Consider the following 26,658-nt stretch of genomic DNA (forward strand, 5'->3'; position numbering starts at 1 on the left):
ACGTGTGAACCCTATGGACAGGTACAGTCGACTTCCTTACTGCTCTGTGAAGCCACCAGGGAAGTGTGCAGCTGGACAGAGAGGACAGTTGATGGAAGTGGTCTTATGGGAGAGCCTGCTTTGGGGATTAGAAAGCTTTGACCTTCATATAGAAAGGCCTGAGAAGTGAGTTATATGGTGATTCAGGGACAGTTTACAAGTTAGTCAATTTGATTCTTAAGAGTCATTCTCGAGAGACCAAGATGGCGGCGTAGGTAAACACCGGAGACCGCTGCCACAAACAACCATTTCAAAAATACAACTAAAAGACTGAACGGACATCACCCAGAACCACAGGAAGGCTGGCTGAAGAGAGACTCTACAACTAGAAGGAAAGAGAACAGCAAATCGAGGCTCAGAGGCGGCGCAGTGTGGAAAATACAAAGGTACCGAGGTGCGCGCGCAAAGCGGGCTGGTGGCTGAGGGCGCGGTTGTCGTTTTCTGTCGGGAGTGAGTCTCAGACTCTGGGCTCCAGATCCGGGCGAGTCTCTAGGGACCCAGACTCAAACGGGAGAAGCGGGATTATCCGGCATCAGTTGGAACCTGAGGGCAGCTTTCTCTCCGAGGTTTGCAGCGGCTGCCGGGGTTCTGAGAAGCAGAGCCTCTGGGAACGGGACTGAGCGTGGCCATAACTGCTCCCTCCGCCCGCCCTGTTGATCCCGCCCCGCCCAAACCCTGCGCACAGCCATTTGCCGATCGCCTCAGGCAAAGGCTGGATTAGCGCCTCCCCAGAAGGCAGACGTTTTCCATACAGCTGATTCCTATAGCCAGTCGGCCTGGGGGTCAAATCCCTCTAGTGTTAACTACAACAATTAAGGCTTGGCTAGAACAAGACTGCGCACAGAGACCACAAGGGGGTGCACCAAGAAAGCATAAAAGATGCGGAGACAAAAAAACATGACAGAAATGGAGGATATGGAGCTAAGAATCGCAATTTTGAGGGCTTGCCATAAATTTGTGCAGAGCCTCACGAAAACTAATGAGACCCTCGATGCTACGATAAAGAAATTAGAAAGTAAGCATACACGGACTGAAATAAAGAATATTATACCCAATAGCAGACCAGAGGAGTACAATAATCAAACCAAAGATTCGACAAAAAACACCCAATTGGAAAAGCAAAATGAAAAAAGAATCCGAAAGTGTGAAGATAGTGTAAGGAGCCTCTGGGACAGCTTTAAGCGGTCTAATATCAGAATTATTGGAGTGCCAGAAGATGAGAGACAGCAAGATATTGAAAACCTATTTCAAGAAATAATGGCAGAAAACTTCCCCCATCTGGAGAAAGAAATGGACTTACAGGTCCAAGAAGCGCAGAGAACCCCAAACAAAAGGAATCCAAAGAGGACCACACCAAGACACATCATCATTAAAATGCCAAGAGCAAAAGACAAAGAGAAAATCTTAAAAGCAGCAAGAGAAAGAGGCTCAATTACCTACAAGGGAATACCCATACGACTGTCAGCTGATTTCTCAACAGAAACTTTGCAGGCCAGAAGGGAATGGCAAGAAATATTCAAAGTGCTGAATACCAAGAACCTACAACCAAGATTACTTTATCCAGCAAAGCTATCATTCAGAATTGAAGGTCAGATAAAGAGCTTCACAGATAAGGAAAAGCTAAAGGAGTTCATCACCGCCAAACCAGTATTATATGAAATGCTGAAAGGTATACTTTAAGAAGAGGAAGAAGAAGAAAAAGGTAAAGATACAAATTATGAACAACAAACATGCATCTATCAACAAATGAATCTAAGAATCAAGTGAATAAATAACCTGATGTACAGAATGAACTGGGGATTATAATAGAATCAGGGACATAGAAAGGGAATAGACTGACTATTCTTGGGGGGAAAAGGGGTGTGGGAGATGCGGGAAGTGACTGGACAAAAATCATGCACCTATGGATGAACACAGTGGGTGGGGAGTGAGGGTGGAGGGTGGGGTGGGAGCTGGAAGGAGGGGAGTTATGGGGGGAAAAAAGAGGAACAAATGTAATAATCTGAACAATAAAGATTTAATTAAAAAAAAAAAAAAAAAAAAAGAGTCATTCTCCAGAGACCAGATTCAAATTTCTTTTTCCTCTTGACTCATAGCATTATCTCCTGATTGACAGTCTCATTGTGTTGTGCCCTGAGCTGGTCACTGTGGACATATCCAGCAGCCACTTCATCCTCATCTGGGGTGACCATGGAGGTGTTACTGGACTCTCTAGACTTAGGGGCATCAAAGAAAAATTTCCTCTCTCCATCTCTCATGTACAGTTCCCTGGGTGAGGCAGAAGCACATGGAGGGTGTGCACAGAAAATGTTTTTCTTGCCCTGTGCTGCCTCTCTCACTCTGAGCGTCTCCAAGGGCACTGTGGTCTAGGAATAGGAAGCAGTTTCTGGGCCCCCACCCTTGCCTACATAGCTTTCGGCTTTGAATGGAATCAGGAAATCCTTTTGAACACCAAAAATATACAAGACTTATATCCATCAACAGCTATTCATTGTAACAAGGAAGGATTCAATAAACACTTATTGAATTCTAATTATGTGCCAAGCACTGTGCTAAATGCTGAGGTGATTACAAACAAAGGAGTGTGAGATGTAATTCTTATCCACATGAAATTCACAATGTATTATAGCTGGAGAAATAAGAGGTCACAGCACACACACGTAGATAATTCACAGGACTCGGTCAGTGGTAATACTCATTGCCAGATGATAGCTATCCATTTTATACAAGTTCTAAGTTGGCAAGGCCATATCTAGATACACTCACTGATCAGGGAAGATTTTTTAAAATATTTTTTATTGATTTCAGAGAGGAAAGGACAAGGGGAGAGAGAGATAGAAACATCAATGATGAGAGAGAATCATTGAGCAGCTGCCTCCTGCACACCCCCTATTGGAGACTGAGCCTGCACCTTGGGCATGTGCCCTGACCAAGAATCAAACCATGACCTCCTGGCTGGTTCATAGGTTGATGCTCAACCATGCTGGCCAGGCAGGGAATATTTTTTTTAATGCAGCAGAATAGAATTGGAACTATCTTAGAGCAACTCACATATTAAGGAAGATTATATTGTGAAACTTGTTTCAGTGGTGAGTGTATGTAGGTGTTCAGAAGGTTTTAACAAAAAATGTATTGGTCATAGTAAAAATGAAATATACTGCTGTAGAAGAGGTGTGACTTGTGCTTGCCTGTGCTTTGGAAGGAAATATAAAATGGATTGGAAAGCCTGAATTGCCAAAGGCAAGGGAAAATTAGGTTGGATAATAGATTGGGAATAGATTATGAAGGGTCTTGAATGTCTGGCTAAAAATTTTGGGCTTTATTCTATTTGGGAGCAGAGAATACATCAACACTTTATTTTAGGATTCTTAATCTGGCAGCAGAGTGGAAACAGAACAAGTGGCTCAGAGGGAGCTACTGAATTTATCTAAGAATGAGGTGCAAAGATGGAGGACTAGGGTGGTAGCAGGAAAATGCAAAGGAAGGGACAGATAGAAAAGACTGGGAGAATGGCGCTAACATGAAAGGGATACAGAATGAAAGAGAAGGAGATACGGCTTTGTATTTATTTTAAAAGCATCAATAAGTCTCAGAATGAACATGACCAAAGGAGGCTGAAAATGTTAGACATGAAGCCCCAAAATACAGACTTGGAAATCTTTGATTTTCAGGTGAAAATGAGCAAATGTGATCTCCTTAATAACCTCCTCCTTCCATGCTGAAGCCTTTTAAATCCTTCCTTCTCAGGAAGTCTCAGGATATTCTTTGCTTGGCTGTTGTCTCGTATGCTTAAAGTCACTAGAGAAAACCAGTCAGTGAGCTTGGCTCACCTATTGTTGATTTATTCAGCCAAGTGGTAGATTCTGGCCATATTCCTATTCCTTTTGATTGGTTATTTTGGTTGCATTTTTAGACCAATCTTTGTTTGAGGGCATATATTAAGAGTTGTGTGTGTGTGTGTGTGTGTGTGTGTGTGTGTGTGTTAAAGAGGAGGAATTTCTGGGCATAGTTATTTATTGCCAATTTGACATGTCAGTAAAATAGTAAAAATATCACTACATCTTCTGAGAACTCTTTACTAAATGACACTTTTGGATTTTGCCAATGGAATTGATCTAGATAATATTATCTTGAGGAACAATAAGAAATTATAAGGAATTATAAATTGCACTATTTTAGTATTTAGTGATTGTTTTACAATAGTACTTTAGAAATTTTGATTCATTCGTTATATATGTGATTATTGTGTTAATTAAAAAATTAGATTAGATAGAATTTCTCATTCCCCAACGGTGTCAGGTGAGAGTTGTATAATTATTTATGGGACACATTTTAGGAGATAGAAGCTACTTATTAGACTTTCTGGTGGGTCTCTACAGAAATGCATATCTGTTCACTTTCCTCTCGAGTGGATGGAACGGTTGGGATGAGTTTAAAACTAATGCTTTATATAATTTGAGATTTTTCTCTTCAGAGCTGTTTATTGCTTCAGGGCTGCTCAGTGGAGAGTTGAGTAGATAGAACACAGATGGAGTGCTGCTGATGTTATTGAGAAAAGCATGCCATTTCTCTACCTTTTTTAAAATTGTTGCTCAAACCCGTGTGGCTTGGCTTACCCAGACCAACCTATATGCATTGAAATATTACAGTTACATATTTTTGTTTGATTTCTTTGGGGGTAAAAAATTATGTTGCCTTTATTTTTGTTTTCATTTTATTTAACTAGTTTCAACTCTCCATGTATACAGTGTATGGACCCTGGAAGAATTGTAATCATAGTTTAGTCTGTTTTTAAGTAGCTAGAGGACAAAGTTGCCTGAATCAGTCACTTCAAACTAAAGCAGAAAATAATTACTCTTAATGACAATTACAACACTTTGTTGTGAAATATGCATTTCAGCATTTCAATTTTTAATATTAGTGTTGTCTCCTTTGTACAGTAGCAAAGCAGCAGATTTTTATTTTTGGTATGGAGAGAACTATACTTTTCTTTACAGGTGCACTGTATACTCCACTTAAATCCTCCATACATTCTAGAATCAGGAAATGAATGGGTTATATTTATGTCACAAAAAGGGGGTCTTTGTTTTTTAAAGGATTAAACGACATGAGAGCTATATTTAAAAATTATGAAACTATATAAATTATGTGAACATTATTTAATATACAGAAATTAAATTTGCTTGTGACTTTTTAGAAAAATGTCTTTCATAATGTAGAGCTTTGTTGTAAGTACTATTTTTGTATGGAGCCATGGAATCCATTCACAAAATGGGAGGGAGTTGCCTCTAATGCTTCCTTCCCACTTTGGGCAGCTCTGATACCTATTTGCTTAAGTGGAGAAGTTGTTTCTCCCTGCAGGGAACCAACTCTAAAGCAATGGAATTAACGTTTATCTATAAAGGATAGAGGTCCATCACTAAGTTGTAGTAAAGTACTACTTTTGTTTATGTGCAAATATTCTTTGATTTTAAGAAGAACATTGTGATTTATAACTGATTGCAAGGGTCAGAGGGAGGAGAAAAGAGTGACTAATTGTAATTGTTTAGTTAGTAGAGTTGAGAAATGTATTGTATTTTACTTGTCAGGTTTTTTTCCCTCTGAACATTGAATGGTGCTCATTGGCTTTTACAGAAAAAATGGTATTTATGATTGGAATTGTGAAGGTGGTGCACTTAAAGGAAGGAGGGTTTTTTTGTTGTTAAATTAGAATAGAGTGATAGATAAATTATGAATGCCTTAAAGCTATATGAAATGTTTTCTCTGTCCAAAGTAATACATGTTTTTATTTATAAACTTGCATGATGCTGGTTGGATTTGTGGAAGACTAACAAACAGATATATGGGCCCAGCCTCGGTGGGTCCGTGGTTGAGTGTCCATCCATGAACCAGGAGGTCATAGGGCACATGCCCAGGTTGCAGTCTCAGTCCCCAGTGTGGGGCATGCAGAAGGCAGCCAATCAATGATTCTTTCTCATCATTGATGTTTCTATCACTCTCTCCCTATCCCTTCCTCTGGGGGGAGGAGGGAAGGAATATATATATATATATATTGGATTTAAACATTGCAGTTCGTCCACCTGTCCATCCAGATCTGTAGAGTTGAACATGTGTGCACATCTCTGTCTGCCAGGCCCCATCCCTGTTTCTCCACAGGCCAGGGAAAAATAATGGAGAATAGCAACTGCAGCCATTCCTAGATTCAGGTCTAAGGGCACATATATGGGTCATATGACTTTTTATTTTCTACATTCCCAGATGATAAACATCGTAAAATCAAGGGATAAGAACAATTTGGTAAGATTGGATGGCAAATCAAGTCCTTGAATAACTTTAAAAAAATTTTAAAACTTGTTCAAGAAGCTTATCAGTGTTTCGGTATTGCTTTTCACAGTAAACAAGAAGGATAATGAACTGATGTTATGTCTTCCTGTAATGTAACTAATGTGGAGTGTGTGGGACAGCCTGGAGCTATGACGGGGCGGATAAGGTGACTCTTTATTGTGTCAGCCGTTTGTAACAAAAAGTTTATATAAACGAGTTGGACTTTTCGTCTTATTAGATTTAGTTTGTAAGAGGAAGTGGACATTTTAAACATATTTCTAAACTGAGTTGCTGATGAGGCCACAGATAGTTTTTCAAGGGTTTGGGGAAATCAGGCAGTGTCTCATCTGCTGTTAATTAATGAAATGAAACTGGGGTCACTAGAGTACAACGATGAATGAAAGGTCAGTGAATGGAAAAAGCTGTCAATGAAGGAGGATGTCAGCAGAGTGGAACCTTGTCCTAGATAAAGATCAGGGAAAATGTGCCCTTTGGCTGAGGTCGAGTTTTTTGCAAGTGACTTGGAGCTGTGGTTTGGGACATTTCAAGACAGACTGAACACTAAATGAATGCTCTGTTAACTATTTTAAGGCTGTTGCAATTTGTGCTGGAGATTAGTTGAAAAGATTTGTAAAAAAGAGGATTCTTTTTGTTTTATAGTGTGTTTAACAATGTGTTATTGCTGTTTTGTTTGCATTTTGGGTTTAGTTTGGGGTCCAACTGCGGGTTTCTTTCTCTCATTTATTTCTTTTATCTTAGAATTTTCTAAAGCCACACTCACTTTTGAGGTACACTGAAGTTAAAGTGATTAGGGTCACTGTACTCACCAATGGTGGAGCTGGGCCTGCACTCTCAGTTCAGGAATGTTGCAGAAGTGTGTCCCCTCTGAAAGTTGTCCTTAGAGTGGCCCAAACCCATCGGGAAGTAGCTGCAGCTTCACCACCGTGCTCTTAACCAGAGACTCAGTGTCTGTTTCAGCTCTTTCATGTGAAGTGCACTCTCTGGTGTCTCTGGTCATGTCAGACCTCCTTCCCTTTCCTCTGTCATTAGAGCTTTTGAACCAACATCTTCGGGGAAACAAGCTCTTCCATCTGCTTGAGAGAGGCCCATGATGTTTGTAGCCTGGTATTGAGACCTGGCAGGACACGGCCTGTGAGGGGAGGACTCCGTGGTCGTCAGCAAGACTGTCCCACACCTAAGAGAGGGCTGATCTGTAGTATTTAGAGCAACGGTTCTCAACCTGGGGGTCGCGACCCCTTTGGGGGTCGAACGACCCTTTCACAGGGGTCGCCTAAGACCATCGGAAAACACATATATAATTACATATTGTTTTTGTGATTAATCACTATGCTTTAATTATGTTCAGTTTGTAACAATGAAAATACATCCTGCATATCAGATATTTACATTATGATTCATAACTAGCAAAATTACAGTTATGAAGTAGCAACGAAAATAATTTTATGGTTGGGGGTCACCACAACATGAGGAACTGTATTAAAGGCTCGTGGCATTAGGAAGGTTGAGAACCACTGATTTAGAGAGTGATATAGCACAGCGATTGATATGGTACAGCTCGAGCCAGACTGCTGGGGCTCGTGTCCTAGCTCTGCCAGCTAGTATCTGCTGTCTTTCTGAACCTTTTAAAAAATCTGTAAAAGGGGCATAATAATAACATCTACCTTATAGGGTAGTTGTAGAGATTGAATAAATACTTGTAAAGTGCTTAGAGCAATGCTTATCACATAGTAAATTCTGATAATTCTCTGGTTACTTACATTAGTTATAAGCATGATTACTTACACATTTAAAATGGAATTCAAGCCAAGTGTCCTTGGTTTGTCTGTTTTCTCTTTTCTCTGAGACCATTTATTAGAATATTATCTCCTTGGATTTAAATGAGAGATCATCCCATGAACTGTTTGGAGTCAGAATAGAAAAAAAAGAAAACTGTCCTTTAGAGAAACAACAGAACCACAGAAGTTAATAGAAGTTAAAATTTAAACTCCTACAGCAGTGATGGTGAACCTATGACATGTGTGTCAGAGGTGACACGTGAACTCATTTTTTTTTTGGTTGATTTTTCTTTGTTAAATGGCATTTAAATATATAAAATAAATATCAAAAATATAAGTCTTTGTTTTACTATGGTTGCAAATATCAAAAAATTTCTATATGTGACATGGCACCAGAGTTAAGTTAGGATTTTTCAAAATGCTGACACGCTGAGCTCAAAAGGTTCTCCATCACTGTCCTACAGTTAAGTTATAATAAAAAATAGAGGCCTGGTGCACGAATTCGTGCACGGGTGGGGTCCCTTGGTTTGGCCGGTGATCAGGTTGATCAGGGCCATCTCACGGGGGGAGGGACTGTGGGAGGTTGGCTGGTCAGCTCCAATGGAGGCCAGCCAGCTGGGGGGAGGGGCCGCGGGAGGTTGGCCGGCCACGGGAGGTTGGCTGTGGGAGCTCACTGACCACTAGGGGGCAGCTCCTGCATTGAGCGTCTGCCCCCTGGTGGTCAGTGTGTGTGATAGCGACTGGTGGACTGGTCATTCAGTCGCTTAGGCTTTTGTATATATACTAGAGGCCCGGTGCACAAAAATTTGTGCACTCGGGGGTAGGGAGTCCCTCAGCCCAGCCTGTGCCCTCTCAAAGTCTGGTCACCCTCGGGGGTGACCACTTGCTGGCTTAGGCCTGCTCCCCAGGGGATTGGGCCTAAGCTGGCAATCAGACATCCCTCTGGCAGCTCGGCAGCCCTCGGGGGATGCCCACTTGCCAGCAGGGAGCAGACCTAAGCTGCAGTCGGACATCCTTAGCGCTGCTAAGGAGGCAGGAGAGGCTCCCACCACCACCCCTGTTCTGGCAGCCATCAGCCTGGCTTGTGGCTGAGCAGAGCTCCCTGCTGTGAGAGCGACTGACCACCAGAGGGAAGCTCCTGCATTGAGCATCTGCCTCCTGGTGGTCAGTGTGTGTCATAGTGACCAGTCATTCCCAGTCTTTCTGCTGTTAGGGTCAGTTTGCATATTACCCTTTTATTATATAGGATAGAGGCCTGGTGCATGGGTGGGGGCCGGCTGGTTTGCCCTGAATGGTGTCCCAGATCAGGGTGGGGGTCCCGCTTGGGTGCCTGGCCAGCCTGGATGACAGGCTGATGGCTGTTTGCAGCTGGTCACACCCCCTTCAGGGTGGGGGTCCCCACTGGGGTGCCTGGCCAGTCTGGGTGAGGGGCTGAGGGCCGTTTTCAGGCTGGCAAGCGACTGAAGCTCCCAGCCTCTTTTTTTTTTCTTTTTTTTTTATTCTGGGATTTATTTACCTTCTATGGCTGTCACCGGAGCTGAGAGCCGGCTCCAGCTCTGAGGCTGTGGCTGGCTGAAAGCAGGTATCTGGGTTTGTTTAGCTTCTATAATTGAAACTCTGTTGCCATCACTGGTGCTCTAAGCTCTGAGCCCACTGGTGGCTGAAAGCAGGTTTCTGGGTTTGTTTAGCTTCTATAATTGCAACATTGTTGCAGCCAGAGCTCAGAGCTGGGCTGCGGCAGGCAGGGAACCTTGGCTTCCTCCCTCACTGGAGCAAGCAAACCTCCTGTTCGCTTCAGCTGCCTGGCTGCCAGTTGCCATCTTGGTTGGCAGTTAATTTGCATATCTCGCTGATTAGCCAATGGGAAGGGTAGCGAAGTTACGGTTAATTACCATGTTTCTCTATTGTTAGATAGGATATATATATATAGATAGATAGTGCCTGTCAGTTATTTTGCTGGGTAGGTGTAAGCTAGATAAAGAATGATGAGACTCTTAACATTTGTTATAAGAACTACTTTGGGGTGGGGAACCTCATGTATTATGCAGTTATGTTGAAAAGGAACAAAATTATAAATCCTAAACAGTGACACTCATATACATGCCAATGTTGGCTGGCCCCTTTTTTTGAGATTGTATTCGGGTTGTACTTGCAGGTGTAGGAATTCTAATTGATTTTATTTCAGTAGTTGCAGTGGCCCCAGTATAGCGTTTCCTTAAGTGTGAGTTCCATTAGGAGGGGGAATGAGTGAGGGAATTCCATGATCAAAAAAGTTCAGGAAACTATTTGAGTTCAATGAAATTACTGTAAACTAGTTTCTTTGGAGATATTTCTTGGAGCCTTTGATATGCTAATGTGTGCTGTGACACTCCCAGGGACATGTGATATGCTGTATTTCTCTTACTTTTTGGACCAATATCTTGTCTGTCAACTTCCTGCAGGACACCAGTGCTCTGGAGCACACTTTGGGAAATGTAACCTTAGAAGCACTGCTTTTTTTTTTTTTTCACCTTTTATCTCTGGTGAATCCTAACAATGTGAAGCAAAACAAGTTGTGGACAAAGATTGGAGGAAGGCTTCCTGGATATGAGGCTAGATCCTAAATGAATGATCACTATCTATACTAATAAAAGAGTAATATGCTAATTAGACCAGGAGACCTTCTGGAGAACTTTTGGACGTCCTTCCGGACAAAGCCAGGGGCTTGGCCAGCCTGCAAGCTGCCCCCAAACGGCCCTCAGCCCTTCGCCCAGGCTGGCCACGCCCCCCTCAGGGACCCTCACCCCAGTGGGGGTGTGGCCAGCCTGCAAACGGCCATCAGCCTTTTGCCCAGGCCTGCCCCGCCCCCCCAGTTGGCGGTGAGCAGGTCAGCAGGGGGACCAGTTGGGGCGAGAAGGCTGGTGGGAGGGACAGTTGGGGGTGAACAGGCAAGCAGGCAGAGTGATTAGGGGTGGTCAGTCAGGCAGGCAGGTGAACAGTTAGGAGTCAGTGGTCTCAGATTGCGAGAGGGATGTCCGACTGCTGGTTTACCGAGGGGTCCCAGATTGTCGAGGGTGCAGGCCGGGCTGAGGGACACCCCCTGCTCCATGCACGAATTTCATGCACTGGGCCACTAGTATAGAAATAATCATTACTGATACCTGTGGAGTGCTTACTATGTGCCAAGCACAAAGCACTTAGATGTATTGACTAAGTTAATGCTCTCAACAACTCTATAAGGTAGATATGATCATTATCCCTACTTACAGATGAGGAGACTAATAGCCAGAGGGCTTAAACAACTTGCCCAAATCAGGCAACTAGAAAGGGGTGAAGCCAGAATGTGAACTTGGGTACAAGAGCCTGGTGTTCTTATTTTTTCTGCTGCATGATCGTGGGCTTGTATGTGTGGTTTGTATGCTGTGTGCGTGCATGGGGTGGGGTGGTAGTGGTGGTTGTGTTGGTGGTGATGGTGGTATTCCTGGATGAGAGAAGAGCATGAATGTGTGAAATAATGACTTTCATGTAGCTGGAGGTCATGGTGCAAATGGTAAGAAATGAAACGATGAAACTGTACAGGTACAGATCCCGAGGGCCTCATCTGTCACACAAAGGAATTTGGGATTTCTGTAGTGGAGCCACTTATTCTTTCCATCAGGTTACCTTAACAACTTTGGTAAGCAAACTGCTATGAGTAAAATAGTCCAGACAGTCAGACGGGAGGCTAGGAATGCACACACACTCTTACATTTTGCAGGGGGGCTAGTGGTCACTGACTTCCGCCATCCTAGCTGGCTGCCTGTGGAACATATACCCAGCGCAGACAGTAGACACAGGAGTCTAGCAGAAGATTATGCTTGAGTTGCACATAATTCAGGGGATACTGAGGGATGGCACTCTCTCCCTCTCCCTGTACTTCTGCAGTTTTGGAGGGCATATTTTGTATGCCTTCTGGAAGTGGACTAAATGCTAATAGAATGTGACTCAAGAAAATGGATTTATGCATCTCATAAATATTTAATGAGATTTTAAGGTCTTATGGCTTGATCAAAGAGGTAAAAGTGGAGCTTCTCTGTCTTCTAATAAGACTTAACATGGTAATTGTTTTCTAATGAAAAAGTGTTAAAATATACAAGTCTTTTCTATGATCCAAATATCCTTAGTTCCTGAGTTTGAACTTAGTAGTGACAGTTTGGATAGTAAGAAACTTATCTGAAAATTTATCAGAATCTACATGGTTTCTGGATTTGGATTTGGCTAGCAAAGAATACATGAAGACTTTGTACATTCTTTCTTTTCTGAGAGGAGGTGAGAGCGCCTCCTATGGCTAGATTTCTCTTCATTAAGAAGTGGCAAGATTGTGACTTCACGAAGGTCATGGAGCAGATCATTATAAGAACAGGGCTAGGAAAAAAAGGAATTCATCTGAGTCTGGGAATCTTGCCATGAGGCCCCCCTGTACCCTAACCAGTTAGGGTCTGTCAGCACTTCTTTATAGTGCTCAGCGAAATGAACAGGAGACCTCAGGAATCAGTGGTAACTATGGGAACCTTGACTAAGTACTCAGGGAATCCCAAGGGCTTGGCATAGACAATATTGGTAAGGGTAGAGCTGAGTATGTTTCTGATACCTTTGCAATAAAAAACCTGTACAGTAGAAAGATTTCAACTTAATTCCAGAAAGAATTTTTAACTTGATTAGTTATATTTTGAAGAAATGTCTTATGGCCCCAGTTCGCATTTTTTTATTTCCCCTTTTTGTTTCTGTGAATAATTGTCTTGCCTTGGTTACTTGCTGTTTACCTTAAATACTCTTTACATTGCACGAAAAGCATTTGCACGGGGATGGGGAGCGGGGAGCAAATGTTGCAGGATATGTGGAAGTGGAGAACGTGAGGAAGGGAAGAGGCATTCTGAGTGCCTTCGAGGTGTGCGCATCCCTGCTGTGGCCCCACAAGCTGAGACTTGGTGCTGGATGTGTGTCAGGCCTAGCAGTCAGCATGCAGACTGGAATTGGTGGGAGTGTTTCCATTTGCATCGATGGGATTTAATTTTTTTTCTTTTTTTAAAAATTTACTTATTTATAAATTACATACATTGACTGTTGTACTTACATATTATGAAAATTATAAAACCTAAGATTTGAAATCAGAAATGACAAGATAAAAATAAACATGTTTTTTCTAATATTTTCTCCTTTTTTATTTTTTAATTACAGTTTTCATTCAATATTACTTTGTATTAGTTTCAGTTGTACAGCATTTGATTTTTCTTTTTAAGCAGTTTTGTTCGAGTAGTCCACAGAGGCTGATTTCTGTCGTTGTGCATGGCATAATTTTATTCTGTTTATCCTTAGGTGGGTTTGCTGAGTTCTCCCGTTGTTTCCCTGGCCTTTGTGAAGGAAAATCCACTCTAGTTCCTACCTGCATTTCTCAGCCGTGCTTACCGGTTGCCAACATTGGGCCAACCCGAATTCTTCCCAATCTTTATCTTGGCTGCCAGCGAGATGTCCTCAACAAGGTGGGTGCTTTGAAAATGTCCTTCGTTGCAGGGTTTATTGTTAGCAGCTGGAGAAACAGCGATCGCCCATGCGCTGTGGTGTCAGACACACCTGGCTTCCAGGAAGGAAGTACACCCTTCTCAGGGTGACTCCTGGCGAGCGCTTACATCATCTTTTGGAGTGCTGTTTTGTTTGATGTTAACGATTGTCATAGGAAACCCACACTGTTGTCATATTTGCTTCTTCCTCATAGGTCCAGGAGACCTGGAATAGGACAGGATTTTTCAGAAGTTTAGCCTTCTTTTCTTAGTGTATTCATTTTTCTATTTTAATAATTGGGCACACTCGGGAAGGCTAAACAGCATTCAGAAGTGTGTGTACTTACTGCAGCACACTAGAAAGGAGCTCAAGTGGACTTGGGTTGAGGAAGGACATCTTGGTGATCGCTGGCTGGAGGGGCAGGGGATGTGGTAAAACTATGGCAAGGACACGGATAAGGGTGCACTGCAGGCTGCACTGTCTGATGCTCATTGGAGCAGTTTGGTTGAGAAAGCAGAGGGAACCGCATCGTTTCTTGCTGGAAAGGCTGTGGGCTGTACTGAACAAGGTGTGCCCAACAGAGGAACCACGTTGTTGAGGCTGTTGTATATAATGGTACAAGCATAACAGTAGTAGAAAATCTGTCTGCCTCCACAGCTTCTATCCTCTTAACCCAGTGGTTCTCAACCTTCTGGTCCTTTAATACAGTTCCTCATGTTGTGGTGACCCCCAACCATAAAATTATTTTCGTTGCTACTTCATAACTATAATGTTGCTACTGTTATGAATCGTAATGTAAATATCTGATATGCAGGATGGTCTGAGGCGACCCACAGGTTGAGAACCGCTGTCTTAACCAGTAGTGATAGAAAACAGTGTTCTAATTGCTCAGAAAAGTGGTTTTTCTCTAAAACCTCTAATTTACATCACCTCTAGTTGAAAAAGCAATCAAAGATATTCATTCAGCTGTTGGCGATTTTCAAGTGCTGCTTTGCTATATGAAGGCAGAACCTTAACATTTTTTCCTTGAGGAACTGAAAGAATCGGGCCGCCTGTGAAAACAGCGTCCAGATTGGCTTGCATTAGCAGGGAAAGCCAGGCTTTCCAGGAGGAAAAGTACCGTCATTGGGCAGCCTTGAGGCATTCCGTTTTTGTTTTTTCCTTTTTTTTGTTCTCAAAACTTCTGCCTCTTTAAAATTTTACCTTGACACTGTTGTTACTCTATCAGCTCTTACTGTGAGATCTGCCTGTTTGAAATTTGATAGTTGATGCTTGTACTGAGCCTTTCTGGTGAGGTCACAATGCCTTTGAGCATGTGATGCTTATTAATTCTCTTTTAGAGATAAGCAAACCATGTCACAGAAAGCAAAATTAATTTCCTAAAGTCACATGCCTCCCTAGGGCAAAATGGGAGATGCTTTATTTAAAATCTCAGATCAGAAAATAAATGAATATAAAATTTCTAGTTAGGGACCCTGTCCACAATTACCCCAGTGAAATGCAACCAGTCACCCAGCAGGTGATTTCACACATCATTGTGTTACAGATCACTTTAGTTATCTTTGACCCTAGATTAAATGTCACATTCATTTTTCTTTTTTTTTTCTTTTTTTATCCTTAAATTTTTTATTAGTTAAGGAATTACAAATGTGTCCTCATTCCCCCCCCCATTAACTCCACACCCCCCCACCCCCCGCCACTCATGCTCTCATCCCCCTGTTGTCCATGTCCATTGGTTTGGCTCATATGCATGCATACAAGTCCTTTGATTGATCTCTTCCCCTTACCCCAGCCCTCCCCTACTTTCCCTCTGGGGATTAATAGTCTGATTGCTGTTTCTCTGTCTTTGGATCTGTCCCTGTTCATCAGTCTATGTTGTTCTCTATATTCAACAAATGAGTGAGATCATGTGGTATTTATCTTTCTCTGACTGGCTTATTTCACTTAGCATAATGCTCTCCAGTTCCATCCAAGCTGTTGCAAAAGGCAAGAGTTCCTTCTTTTTTACCACAGCATAGTATTCCATTGTGTAGATGTACCACAGTTTTTTAATCCACTCATCTGCTGATGGGCACTTAGGCTGTTTCCAAATCTTAGCTATGGTGAATTGTGCTCCTATGAACATAGGGGTGCATCTATCCTTTCTGATTGGTGTTTCTGGCTTCTTGGGATATATTCCTAGAAGTGGGATCACTGGGTCAAATGGGAGTTCCATTTTTAGTTTTTTGAGGAAACTCCATACTGTTCTCCACAGTGGCTGCACCAGTCTGCATTCCCACCAGCAGTGCAGAAGGGTTTCTTTTTCTCTATACCTTTTCCGGGTTTAACAAATGAGTTAGTTAACCACTACGTGAGTGCCCCCAAAGTGAGAGCAGTTAAACTATAGTGGAGGACAGGGCAACAGTTTCCTCATTTTCACTGGCTTCTAAATATGTACTAAAGTCGGTCCATTGAGAGGAAGTGGTCGTAGGAAGTTCATGGGTGAAACAGTTGGGACAGAGAGTATGGAATACCGCCAGAAAGCTGTTTTATTAAAACACGTGTGACTAGGGAGTGGTGAGAAAGAAGAATGCACTGGTAGGCGGCCGCTCTGAAAGTGGTGCATAGAGGTTTAGCTCTGACTTCCAGGTTCATTGCTGAGAAGAGTCTTCGTGCTGAAGGGGATTTCAGAGATCCTCTACTCAGCCTCCTCCATTCGATGAATGAGGAAGTTGATATTCCACAAATGTCAAATGAATTCCCTATGATGAGTCTTAGAATCAGATTGGCCTCTGATCTTCCTTCTCAGCTCTCTGATTTAAACTTTCCAGGAAAAATAATATGCTTCTTGAAGTTCTTCAAAGATAAAGATTTTTTAATCTTTACTAATAGTACATTCCTTTTGATTAAAATTTAGAAACTAAAGTCTTTAAAAACAGCACCCATAGGCCGCTGATTTTATCAGTCTTTTTTTTAAAAAAAGTGACACCAAAATATGACAAAACCATGTCACAGAAATTTTGTTGGGAGGATTATTTACCATTTAAAATTCTAGGCTCTTTATATGATTGTGCTTAATCCCCATAATGGCATTAGGAGGTAGGTTGGCCATGTACCCAAGATTTTGTGGCTAGGAAGTCATTGGCTTTAAAGCTGGTCAGTGGCAGAGATCAAATTCAAACCCAAGCTACTCTGGCTTTAAGTCCCGTGTTTATAGAACATCAGAAGTACCCATCTTCTGGAAAATGGAACTTTCTATAATAGGCTGTTACAAAGGACTGACAAATCTTAACAGTCTATTCAATCACAACTGAGATTCTCTTTCCCTGCGTTTTCCATATATTTTATACCAGCATTGCCCAAGAGAAATGTGATGCAAGACACAAACATAACTTAAAATTTTCCAATACCTTTATTAAAAAAGTAAAAGGAAGCAGGTGAAGTTAATTTTAAACATTTTATTTATCACAACATATTTAGGATATTACTTTAACATGTAATCAATGTAAGAATTACTGAAATGCTTTACATATTTTGTACTAAGTCTTTAAAATCAGGTGGGTATTTTATAGTTAGTTACTGCACATCTCAGTGTGGACGAGCCACATTTCAGGAGCTCAGTCGCCACATGTGGCTTGTGGCTGCCCTACTGGCCAGTGCAGGCCAGTGCTCTCAACGTGTATTAATTTTTACTTATGTCTCAAAGACATGGCTCTTGTGTAGAAGGCCATAAGAAGTCATTGGTAGCAAAAAGAATACTTTTATTTTCCTTTTTCCATCACAACTGTACTTTTGTTTCTTACAGTCTGTTCTTTATCCCCTAGTCTTTGTACTAGAGTTGGACCAGGAATAGCTTATTGTACTGAAAGTAGTTTGCTGATGCCCACTCAGAACTGAGTGGGATTTGAGCAAGAATCTCTAGTTACTATGTAAAAGACAGAAGTTCTTGATCACTTCTCTCCCTTATCACTTAAAATTTCAAATAGAGACTTTTGCTTCTCACTTAACTACATAAAATGTGTGACGAAATTGCCTACTTCGAGTAGTTACTAAACCAGAGCTGTGCCTGTCGTGAGCCACCTGAGCCTCTTCACGAAGCAGCTCTACTGTCCCCTCTTCCTGTTTTAAACAGTGTGCTGCCAGCATTCTTTGTGTAGCTTCTGCTTTCAGTCCTTTACCATGCAAAACTGGGGTTGCTATGCTGCCTTACTGTTCTGCCTGCCACAAGGACTCCTGCTACTTTTCTCTCTTGTTTTCTTACTAGTGTAAGGGTTAGACAATACCTCAGCACAGTATAGCCAAATGCTGCTTTCCGGTTTCTGTATGACCTAGGAAGACAAAGATCATCAAAATTTTCGGTAAATACACAGCATATTTATTCAGTGTCCACTATGTGTAGAACACCACAGTGTGCAATTGGTTAGACAAGACCTGTTCACTAAAGAAGAATTCACAAGACAAGGTGATTGGCAGTGTCACTCCCGACACTGAGGCAGAGTGGCGTAATGATCGGAGCCAGCCTTGGAGGTGGCAGTTTTGCATCCCAGGTCTCCACTTACCAGCCACATCACTTTAGCCAAGTTACTGAATCTTGGTTTCTTCACCTGCAAACTGTAATGATTCCTGCCTCTTAGTGTTCATGTGTGACTCAAGTGAAATGACATATGCCAAGCACCAAGCACTGTGCCTGGTTTATAGGGATACTCATTATTGTCATCACTAGGTGGGTTATACCAGTTGCTAGGGTAAGTGGTACATACAGTGGGTGTGGTTGGTTGAAAAAGGCTAGATGGAAAAAGTAGGAGTTAAGGTCAGTTTTGAGGGCAAAAGGAGTGGCTCGTGCAAAATTATTCATTGAATTGACTTCCAAAAGAAAAATTACAATTCCATTATCTAGAATTGCTGTGATTTAATGGGACATCTGTTTTCAGTGTAGCTGAACACGGGAGACTTGACCAAATAGAGCGATTTTATTAATGCTTTATGTTAATCTATATTCTATCTATTACTCCACAGATTATAGAGTCCATATTTAAAAATTAGTTTAACTACAGGGGAAAGTTTATTTTATGGTTCAGGAGAAAAAAACTATTTTTAAAAAATATATTTTTATTGATTTCAGAGAGGAAGGCAGAGTGAGAGAAAGATAGAAACATCCATGATGAGAGAGAATCATCGATCGGCTGCCTCCTGCACGCCCCTACTGGGGATTGAGCCTGCAACCCAGCATGTGCCCTTGACTGGAATCAAACCTGGGACCCTTCAGTCAGCAGGTTGACGCTCTATCCACTGAGCCAAACCAGCTAGGGCAGAAAAAACTTTTAATGGGAAAAAATAGTACATGAAAATCATAATTAATAATAAAATTAAGATTTATTTTGAAGGTTTTTTAAATTATGTATTGAACCCATTTTTAAAAATTCTTAGGGGATAATCTCTTCTACTTTACCACATGAACCCTTTTTATTTCCAGCCTGCTACAGTTGGTATAATTTTTCTACTTAAGGCCAACTAGGGGAAAGAACAGTTTGAATTAGTAAAAAATATGCATTATAGGCTTTAAAAAATATGTTTTTATTGATTTTAGAGAAGGAGGAAGGAGAGGGAGAGATAGAAACATGGATGAGAAACATCATCCATTGGCTGCGTCCTGCACGCCCCCTACTGGGGATCCAGCGCACAACCCAGGGAATCGAACAGAATCTAACTGGTGACCTCCGGGTGCATGAGTCGATGCTAACCACGGAGCCACACTGGCCAGGCATAACCTTTTGGGGGGAGGGGGTAAGTTTTGTTGAGATATAATTCATAATACCATATGATTTATAAGCTTTTTTATTGAGATATAATTGACATGTAGCATTATGTGACCACCTGTTTTACAGGTGAGGAAACTAAAGCTGAGGGAGATCAGGTAGCCTACCCCAAATCATTCAGGTAATAAACAGTAAGGTGCTAAGCTGTGCTCTGGTTTTCCTGGGGCCGGTAGCCATGTGCTTTTCATTATTCCATGCACACTGAGTTCATCCACAGGAACAGGAGAGAAAGTAGAGTATATCGGTACATGTGCTGGTAGAAGGGTAAATGTGGTAGCAGAAGTTTATTGAAATTTGCTTTTGATTGTTCCAACTTTTTCAGTGTAGTAGGAAACACGACCAGCTGTCAGCTGACAGTGAGGATGAAGGAGGACCTAGAGAGAGTTTGGACAGAAAGGGAAATGGATGGAATGGCATCTAGGAGAGAGAAAAAATGAACAGACTAGGGAAATAGAATGATTGCTGAGGAGCAGTGAGTTCAAAGTGAGATCGGCAGTGTTACTGAGTGCTTTTCCTCTGGCCATGTTCAGCACATGGATTCGCAGGTGTAGATGAGGTAGAGAATTAGATTTAACCAGGGTTGTAATCTTGCCACATGCGTGTGAAGAAGCAATAGTGGGACAAAGGAATTGAGAGTGAAATCAACAGTGATTATGATTGACCACAGAATTTAAGCTGGGCAAGGAAGGAAGACAGGAAAACATTATGAGGATGAAGGACAGATCTAAAAGGGGTAGGATCAACAGATTATAAGTCCTGGGGGGACTGAAGGATTCCAGGAGTAGTGGGACAAGAGAGCAAGCTGGAAGGAGGGAGGAGTCCAAGAGTGAGTTGGTGAGGTCGAGTTTTGGGAGGGTTTGTGGTTATTGGTAACGGCAGAGACCAGACTAGGTCTCACGGGAGTGAGTGGTTAAGGGGAGGAATTTGAAGGACCGAGAGGCCTTGGTGTTGAAAGGATAGTTGAAGACAGAGAATAAAGAGTATTTTATCAGTACAAAGTATCTATTAGCAGACTTTGCACAAAGTTGGGCTAAATGTTAAACAGTATAACATGATTGCTCTTTGGAAACTTCAAGGTTATGATGTTTAATTATGGAACACAGTGATATTCAGTTGTGTATGTTTTACACAATATTCTGAAACAAAACTGAATGGTAACATAAATATCTTTATAACTTAGTAAGAAATCGTTGACATCCATCTATGAATAAAAATAATCAGAGGTAGACCCATTCTTCATAATTGTAATTCCATTGCAGTTCCATTGTCAGAACACTGACACAGACGCCCCCTCAGCTGCTCATATGCATATAAGAATGATCAGGGGAGCAGGTTAGTGAATAGTGATGTGAAACTTCAGCAAAACTTGAGCTGACTTTAGAGATGCACTGAAATCTCCACCTGATGCCCTCAGCAGGGGACCGCCTGGTGGGCTCCTGCCTGCCGCACATCTACTTCCACCATTGCTCTTATACCTGTTTAGGACAGTGTGCTTATTATCATTGTGTACAGTAATTAAAACATTACATACACCAATGAACTATGAATGAGGGAAGATAATTGTTTTTCTGTGACCTAAGCTAAATGTTTTCGAAAGATTCAGGAAAGACAAATTGCTTTACATTTTTTTTTTTCTGTCTAATTAGGTGGGAAGAAGCAACTGAAAAATATTTAGGGGACAGTCATAATGTAGAAGGATTCTGTTCTCATATTATTTCACAAGTTCTTGCCCATTAAAGTAATGGAAACATAAGTGGTAGATGCATTTGCTTGTGATTGGCTTAAGAACTCCAGTCAGATAACCTATAAAAATAAAATCCATAGTCCTACATCAGAAGTTAGCAAATTAATGTACATTTATTTGTTTTTAGTTAAAATGTTTTAAGTACATATGTATCATTTTATTGATTTTTCTCCTTTAACTGACTTTTCCCAAAGACATAGTAACTACCAATCCAGATGAGAGGGTCCTTATTTATGGCATTTAATTTAGTAGCCAAATAATATTTAAACTTTATATGGTGACATTTTATGATTTTTGTTTGCTTTTTGTTTTTAAAAATGACCATGTTTAATTTATTAAATCCCATCTTATTACAAAAAGAATTTCAGGTAGCAGCTGGATAATTGATTTAATAAAAAGATTTTCTATAAATAAAATTTTTATAAATCAAGTGAAATTAATCCATTTTTTCTCACTTTGTGTTTAAATTATTTTATTATCACTCAATTTCAACACCTTAATATTTTTCCCTTCCTCTTTTGCCACTTACCTAAAATAAAGCTACTATTTAAATGCACCTTTTATGGTACATTGCTTTGTACGTATGAGATGCAAACGGTGTGGTAAACCTGGATTACTGATGTTTCCTAAATGAGGCCGTAGCAATGCATCTGCAGTTTGGTGATGCAGCCGTCAGTGTGAGGACAGTAGGTGCACATGGATAACCCGACCCCAACAGCAGGTCCCAGTGTCAACATGGCAGAACGACCAGCACTGTGTCGTCTACTGACTGCAGCAGAGGCGACAGGAGGGGGGAAAGAAGGCAAATAAGACTTGGATAAGTCTCTTCAAATAGCCGTCTATTCTTACCTGGGAGATACAGTAGTAGGTGATCTCAGCTACATGTACAGTTTAAAAGCTGTGGTAGTAAACACCATGATGACCTTCACCGCCTCATGTGAGACCTTCAGAAGACGGGCTTGGGCACGGCTGGAGGTCGGCCACTGTAAGAAGCTCGCCTAGTTCCAAAAGCTGTGTCTTGACATTGTCATCTCACAGTTGAGATAGGGTTGCATATATAATCTAGATTTATTAAGTCTACCTTTTATGTAAAATAAAATACGTTTATTGTGCCAAATATGGCAAATGAAGGGGTTAGGGAATTGGCATGTTTCAGGAAGGTGAAGGAAGAAAATGACCTGTCAGGTCATTGGGAAAGATTTGTAGAGGAGGTAGCATTACAAGGAAAGGAAGAATGGCCAGTTGCTTGTAAGAGACTTACTTCAGGCTTAGAGCATGTCCCGAGAGGCAGCAGTGGCTGACAAAACAAAGCGGGTTGTATGGGCTTGCCTGGAAAAGGGTAGACGGGTGTCAGTTGAAGAAACACGTCTTGAAAGCAGCTATGTACCTGGTGCTGAGGATAGAAAAACAAGCAAGGATCACTTTAAGATCCCACTACCTCACTACTTAATAGGAGAGAGAAGCATTATCTGCTAATTATAACACAGCATGCTGGTGCTTTACTAATGGTGTGGACAGCCTACTTTGGAAGGACATAGAATGCAGTGGTTCAGTATGCAGCCGTGGGAAAGAGTTCATAGCAAGGTTAATTTGAACGAAGTAGGAAGAGTGGAAGCGTCATCAGCACGAGAAACAGGGCCTGCTAAGCACAGGAGTGGTGCGAGCAGCAGCACGGAGGGGTGGCTGCGCATGTGATGGTGGGGATTTGGAGGTTGTGGGCCCTGGAGCGGGCAGTCCAGAGAGATGGTGACATTAAAAGTGTGGATGAAGCACTTAGCCTGTGTTAATGATCAGAAGGATTACTCTAGTGTGTGTTCAGTTTATGGTTTGTAGAGGAAAACACTGCAAACTTCAAGAGGTCCCTGGTGGCTTTATGTTATCACAATGAGGACTGACCACTGACAGTAGTGACTAAGAATGGAGGGAGGAGGATAAACGGGGGCGGGGGGGGGGGGGGGGAGAAGGGGGCAGGGGGTATTACCAAGAGGATCTGGCACCCATTTATTTGGGTGAGGGGGTCGTGAGAAAGAAGGAAAGTCAAACGAGCCTGTTTTCTAGCTCAGGTGTCTGGGTGGATGTTATTACCACAAACCAATTTCAGATTACAGAGAGGAAACAGGAATTTGGGGCAGAGAAGGGGGAAAGATAATGTGTTGAGCTTCTGACATTTTGAGTTTGAAGGGCCTGGGGAATATCAAATAGAGATATCTAGTAGAGAGTTGGAAATATGGATTAGAAATTTAAGAATCATCAGGATATAGAGTTGATAATTAAATCTTTGGAAATAGATTCAGCCTTTAAAACGAATATTTAGAGTGAGAAGACCACCTAGAACTGTCCTAGAGAACAACCAGCATGTTCCGTTTGGGAAGAAAATACTCTTGTATGTACATGTATTCTAAAGTCATAGTAAAGTTGTGGTTTTATATTCTTTGTTCTACTTGTCTCTCTAGTAACAAAGTAATTGAGAGCTGACTGTGTTAATGATGTATGACCTTCAAGCATACTATTTTAAACAGCCATTTTTGCCCTTAAAAAAATTCTGGTTTTATCTTAAGTCTTTTTATAAATGTCACTGGGTTTTGGATTTTACCTATTGAATGAACTCTGAGCAGTTTCTAGGAAACTAGTATTGAATGAACTTTGATTATTTCAAGGAAACTGCTAATTTTTATCATTGGTTAAACTTTACTCTTTCAAAATGATTGTGCTAGTATGTTACTAGTCTCTTAATTGCTCTTTCTCTCCATAGGAGCTGATGCAACAGAATGGGATTGGTTATGTGTTAAACGCCAGCAATACCTGCCCAAAGCCTGACTTCATCCCCGAGTCCCACTTCCTGCGTGTGCCTGTGAATGATAGCTTTTGTGAGAAAATTTTGCCCTGGTTGGACAGCTCTGTAGATTTCATTGGTAAGCAGCTCAAGTAATATTACAGTCTTTTGGATTGTAGTCTCATGTATAGGTGTTCCCCCTCCGCCTACCCCTTTTTTCCTTTAGAGAAAAGAAGCTTATTTCAGAGATTTCAAAGGTCTGAAAACAGCATATGATGCTGCTTATCTCATTCAGTGGCCAAGGTGACGTGTGTGCCATGCTCTCCCCAAGGGACTGGCCTGACATTCTAGTTAGCTGAGCACTACCACAGTTTAGCCTGATAGGACTGTGATTGTGTAGGCAAGTGTTTTAAAATCAGTTAAACTTTCGGGGTTACATTTCTCACCCACTTTTTCCAAACCTATAAAATACTGTTGGAAACTGGTGGCTTTCCTTACCAGGTAAACTGTTTTTGCCTTGCTGCTATATTTTTCCCAGAGAAAAATAAAATCCTGTGAAAACAAATCCCATTATATTTAAAGTCTTTATGTCACAAGATTTCTATCCCTCAGTCTGTGTGCCAGTAATTTCAAGTAGTATTGGATCTAATAAAATCCAACACACACACACACACACACACACACACACACACACACTGCTGCTCATTTCTTTGGTGTTAACTGTGACAGGATCTCATCTGTCCCATGTGGTTAGTCCTGGAGCCACCCTTCCCCGCAACCCGACGTCTAGCTTGAGGTGCTGTTGTGTCATTTTGTGCTGCAGGATCAAGTCTGCTGGTGATGTGTCTGCAGTGTGGTCCTCGAGGAGAGGTGAACAGAGGAGAAGCATTGCTAGCTCTTGAGCAGCACAACAGGGTTGACTCTCGATGTTCCAGATGAGCAATTGTTGTTGTTTTCCCCCCTCAAGGCACATGAATTTGAGTATTCTAATCCACAATTGAATACTCTGAATTGGTTATTGTAATTTTTAAAAAAGAACTTTTAAAAAGTGAAATTATGTAAATTAAGCCTCTCACTATATATACTTCCTCTGTGAGAGAAATTTTTAAGAATTTGGGTAATTCTGAAAGAGTTCTCTTTTTCTCAAGATTCTAGACTGCCTAGTTTTTCATCTTTAGTTAGGATACATCTGTGAAGCATCTTAAGATAAAGGCTTAGCTATTTCACCTTAAAATAATCACAAAACTCCCAAGTTGATCCCTCCCACTGTACTTCTAGGAAATATTCCGCATATCATGTAATTTCTGCCTCTTTAAAAGATAACAATGATGATTAATGTGCTCATTGCCTATCACATTGGTCCAGAGACATTTGGCTCTAATTTCAGCTAAAAATAAAATTTCAGAATCTATGTAAGTGAGCCTTATTCTATTAATCGTGCCAATGTCTATGCTTTAGGAGGGTTAATGGAAAAGAGAATATGAAGAACTTTGTCCTCAACTTATTTTCTTTCATGGGAGATATTGGTGTCATCCTGCCACTTTTAATTCATATAAAAGGAACTTCAGCATGTTCCAAGTTGGTTAAATACACACACATACATAATGTGATTTATTTGTAGCACCCAGTCATTCAGGGCAAACTCTCCAGCCCCATTCTGGAATTAGCTGTTTTGAAGATTATTATGAGTTTTTTTTCCCCTTAGAGCTGTACTCTGTAATCTCAGTTATTACTACCTTCATGTTAGCCTTTGGAACTTGATGCCCTCACAGGTTCCCCCTTACCCTTTACATCTGTTATTTTCTCGCCCTTTTTTAACCTAGATTTTACCCCTGAAGTGCTGTGGTGGTAACCTATTTTTTAAATTCCCAGTTTTCACCATCAAGCCTACTTGTCCCTCATTCAGGAAACCACAGAGGCTCCTTAATTGTCCCCAGACCCTCCAGCACCTTCACCCCACCTCTGAAACCTTCTTTCTGGTTATTTCCTGCACCGCTCACGAGCGTCAGCCAGGACAAACTGTCTTCTGAGCAGCCCGCACTCACAGAGCTTTCTTACATACATTTCCCTTCTCTCTGCCAGGTCTGTGTATATTACTTCCTTTGCTTTAAGAATCAGTATAGCACTCACTTCTGCCAAAAAATATGTTCTAATGAACCCCACTCCAGTATAATCACTTTTTAATTAGATTTTTAAAGTACATCATCAAAAAAGTTATAATTGTAAAAACAGTGTAAGGGAAATGCAGATTATTTGTAATACAGAGAAAAGGAAACCTCTAACCTCAACATGTTTACACATCTGTTATCATGATTGTTGTTTTTTTCCAACCTTTTCAAATTTTTCTAAAGATTGCTTTTTTAATATGTATCAGCCAGCCAGACAGTATTTACCATGTGACCAGTGTTAAACCCTTTGGGGGTAATTTTAGAAGCAAGACCCTTCTAGGTTCTTATAATGTAGTTTTGAGATAATTAATTAAAATAATTAGAGAATACTGACAACATAAAAAAATAAACTTAGCCTACTTCCAATAAGAGTTTTTTTTAAAGTAGTTTTTTTTAAATTGATTTTACAGCGAGGGAGGAGGGAGAGAGACAGACAGACACCCATGTGAGAAAGAAACATCAGTTGCCTCCCACACACGCCCCTCAGCGTGTGTGGATTGAA

The 26,658-nt window shown here is 41.3% G+C and overlaps 1 protein-coding gene across 1 annotated transcript in view; it reads left to right on the forward strand.

The window, feature by feature from the left end:
• Positions 1-26,658, forward strand: part of DUSP16 (dual specificity phosphatase 16) — an 87,617-nt gene that overhangs the window by 52,365 nt on the left and 8,594 nt on the right. The window contains exons 5-6 of the mRNA XM_070410672.1: positions 13,494-13,657; positions 23,968-24,127. Of these exons, the coding sequence (XP_070266773.1) occupies positions 13,494-13,657; positions 23,968-24,127 (324 nt within the window). The remainder of the gene's footprint in view (positions 1-13,493; positions 13,658-23,967; positions 24,128-26,658) is intronic.

This window comes from Myotis yumanensis, unplaced genomic scaffold (genome assembly GCF_028538775.1).
Source record: "Myotis yumanensis isolate MYYU_CA2020_CCGP unplaced genomic scaffold, mMyoYum1.0.hap1 SCAF_3, whole genome shotgun sequence".
NCBI lineage: Eukaryota > Metazoa > Chordata > Mammalia > Chiroptera > Vespertilionidae > Myotis > Myotis yumanensis.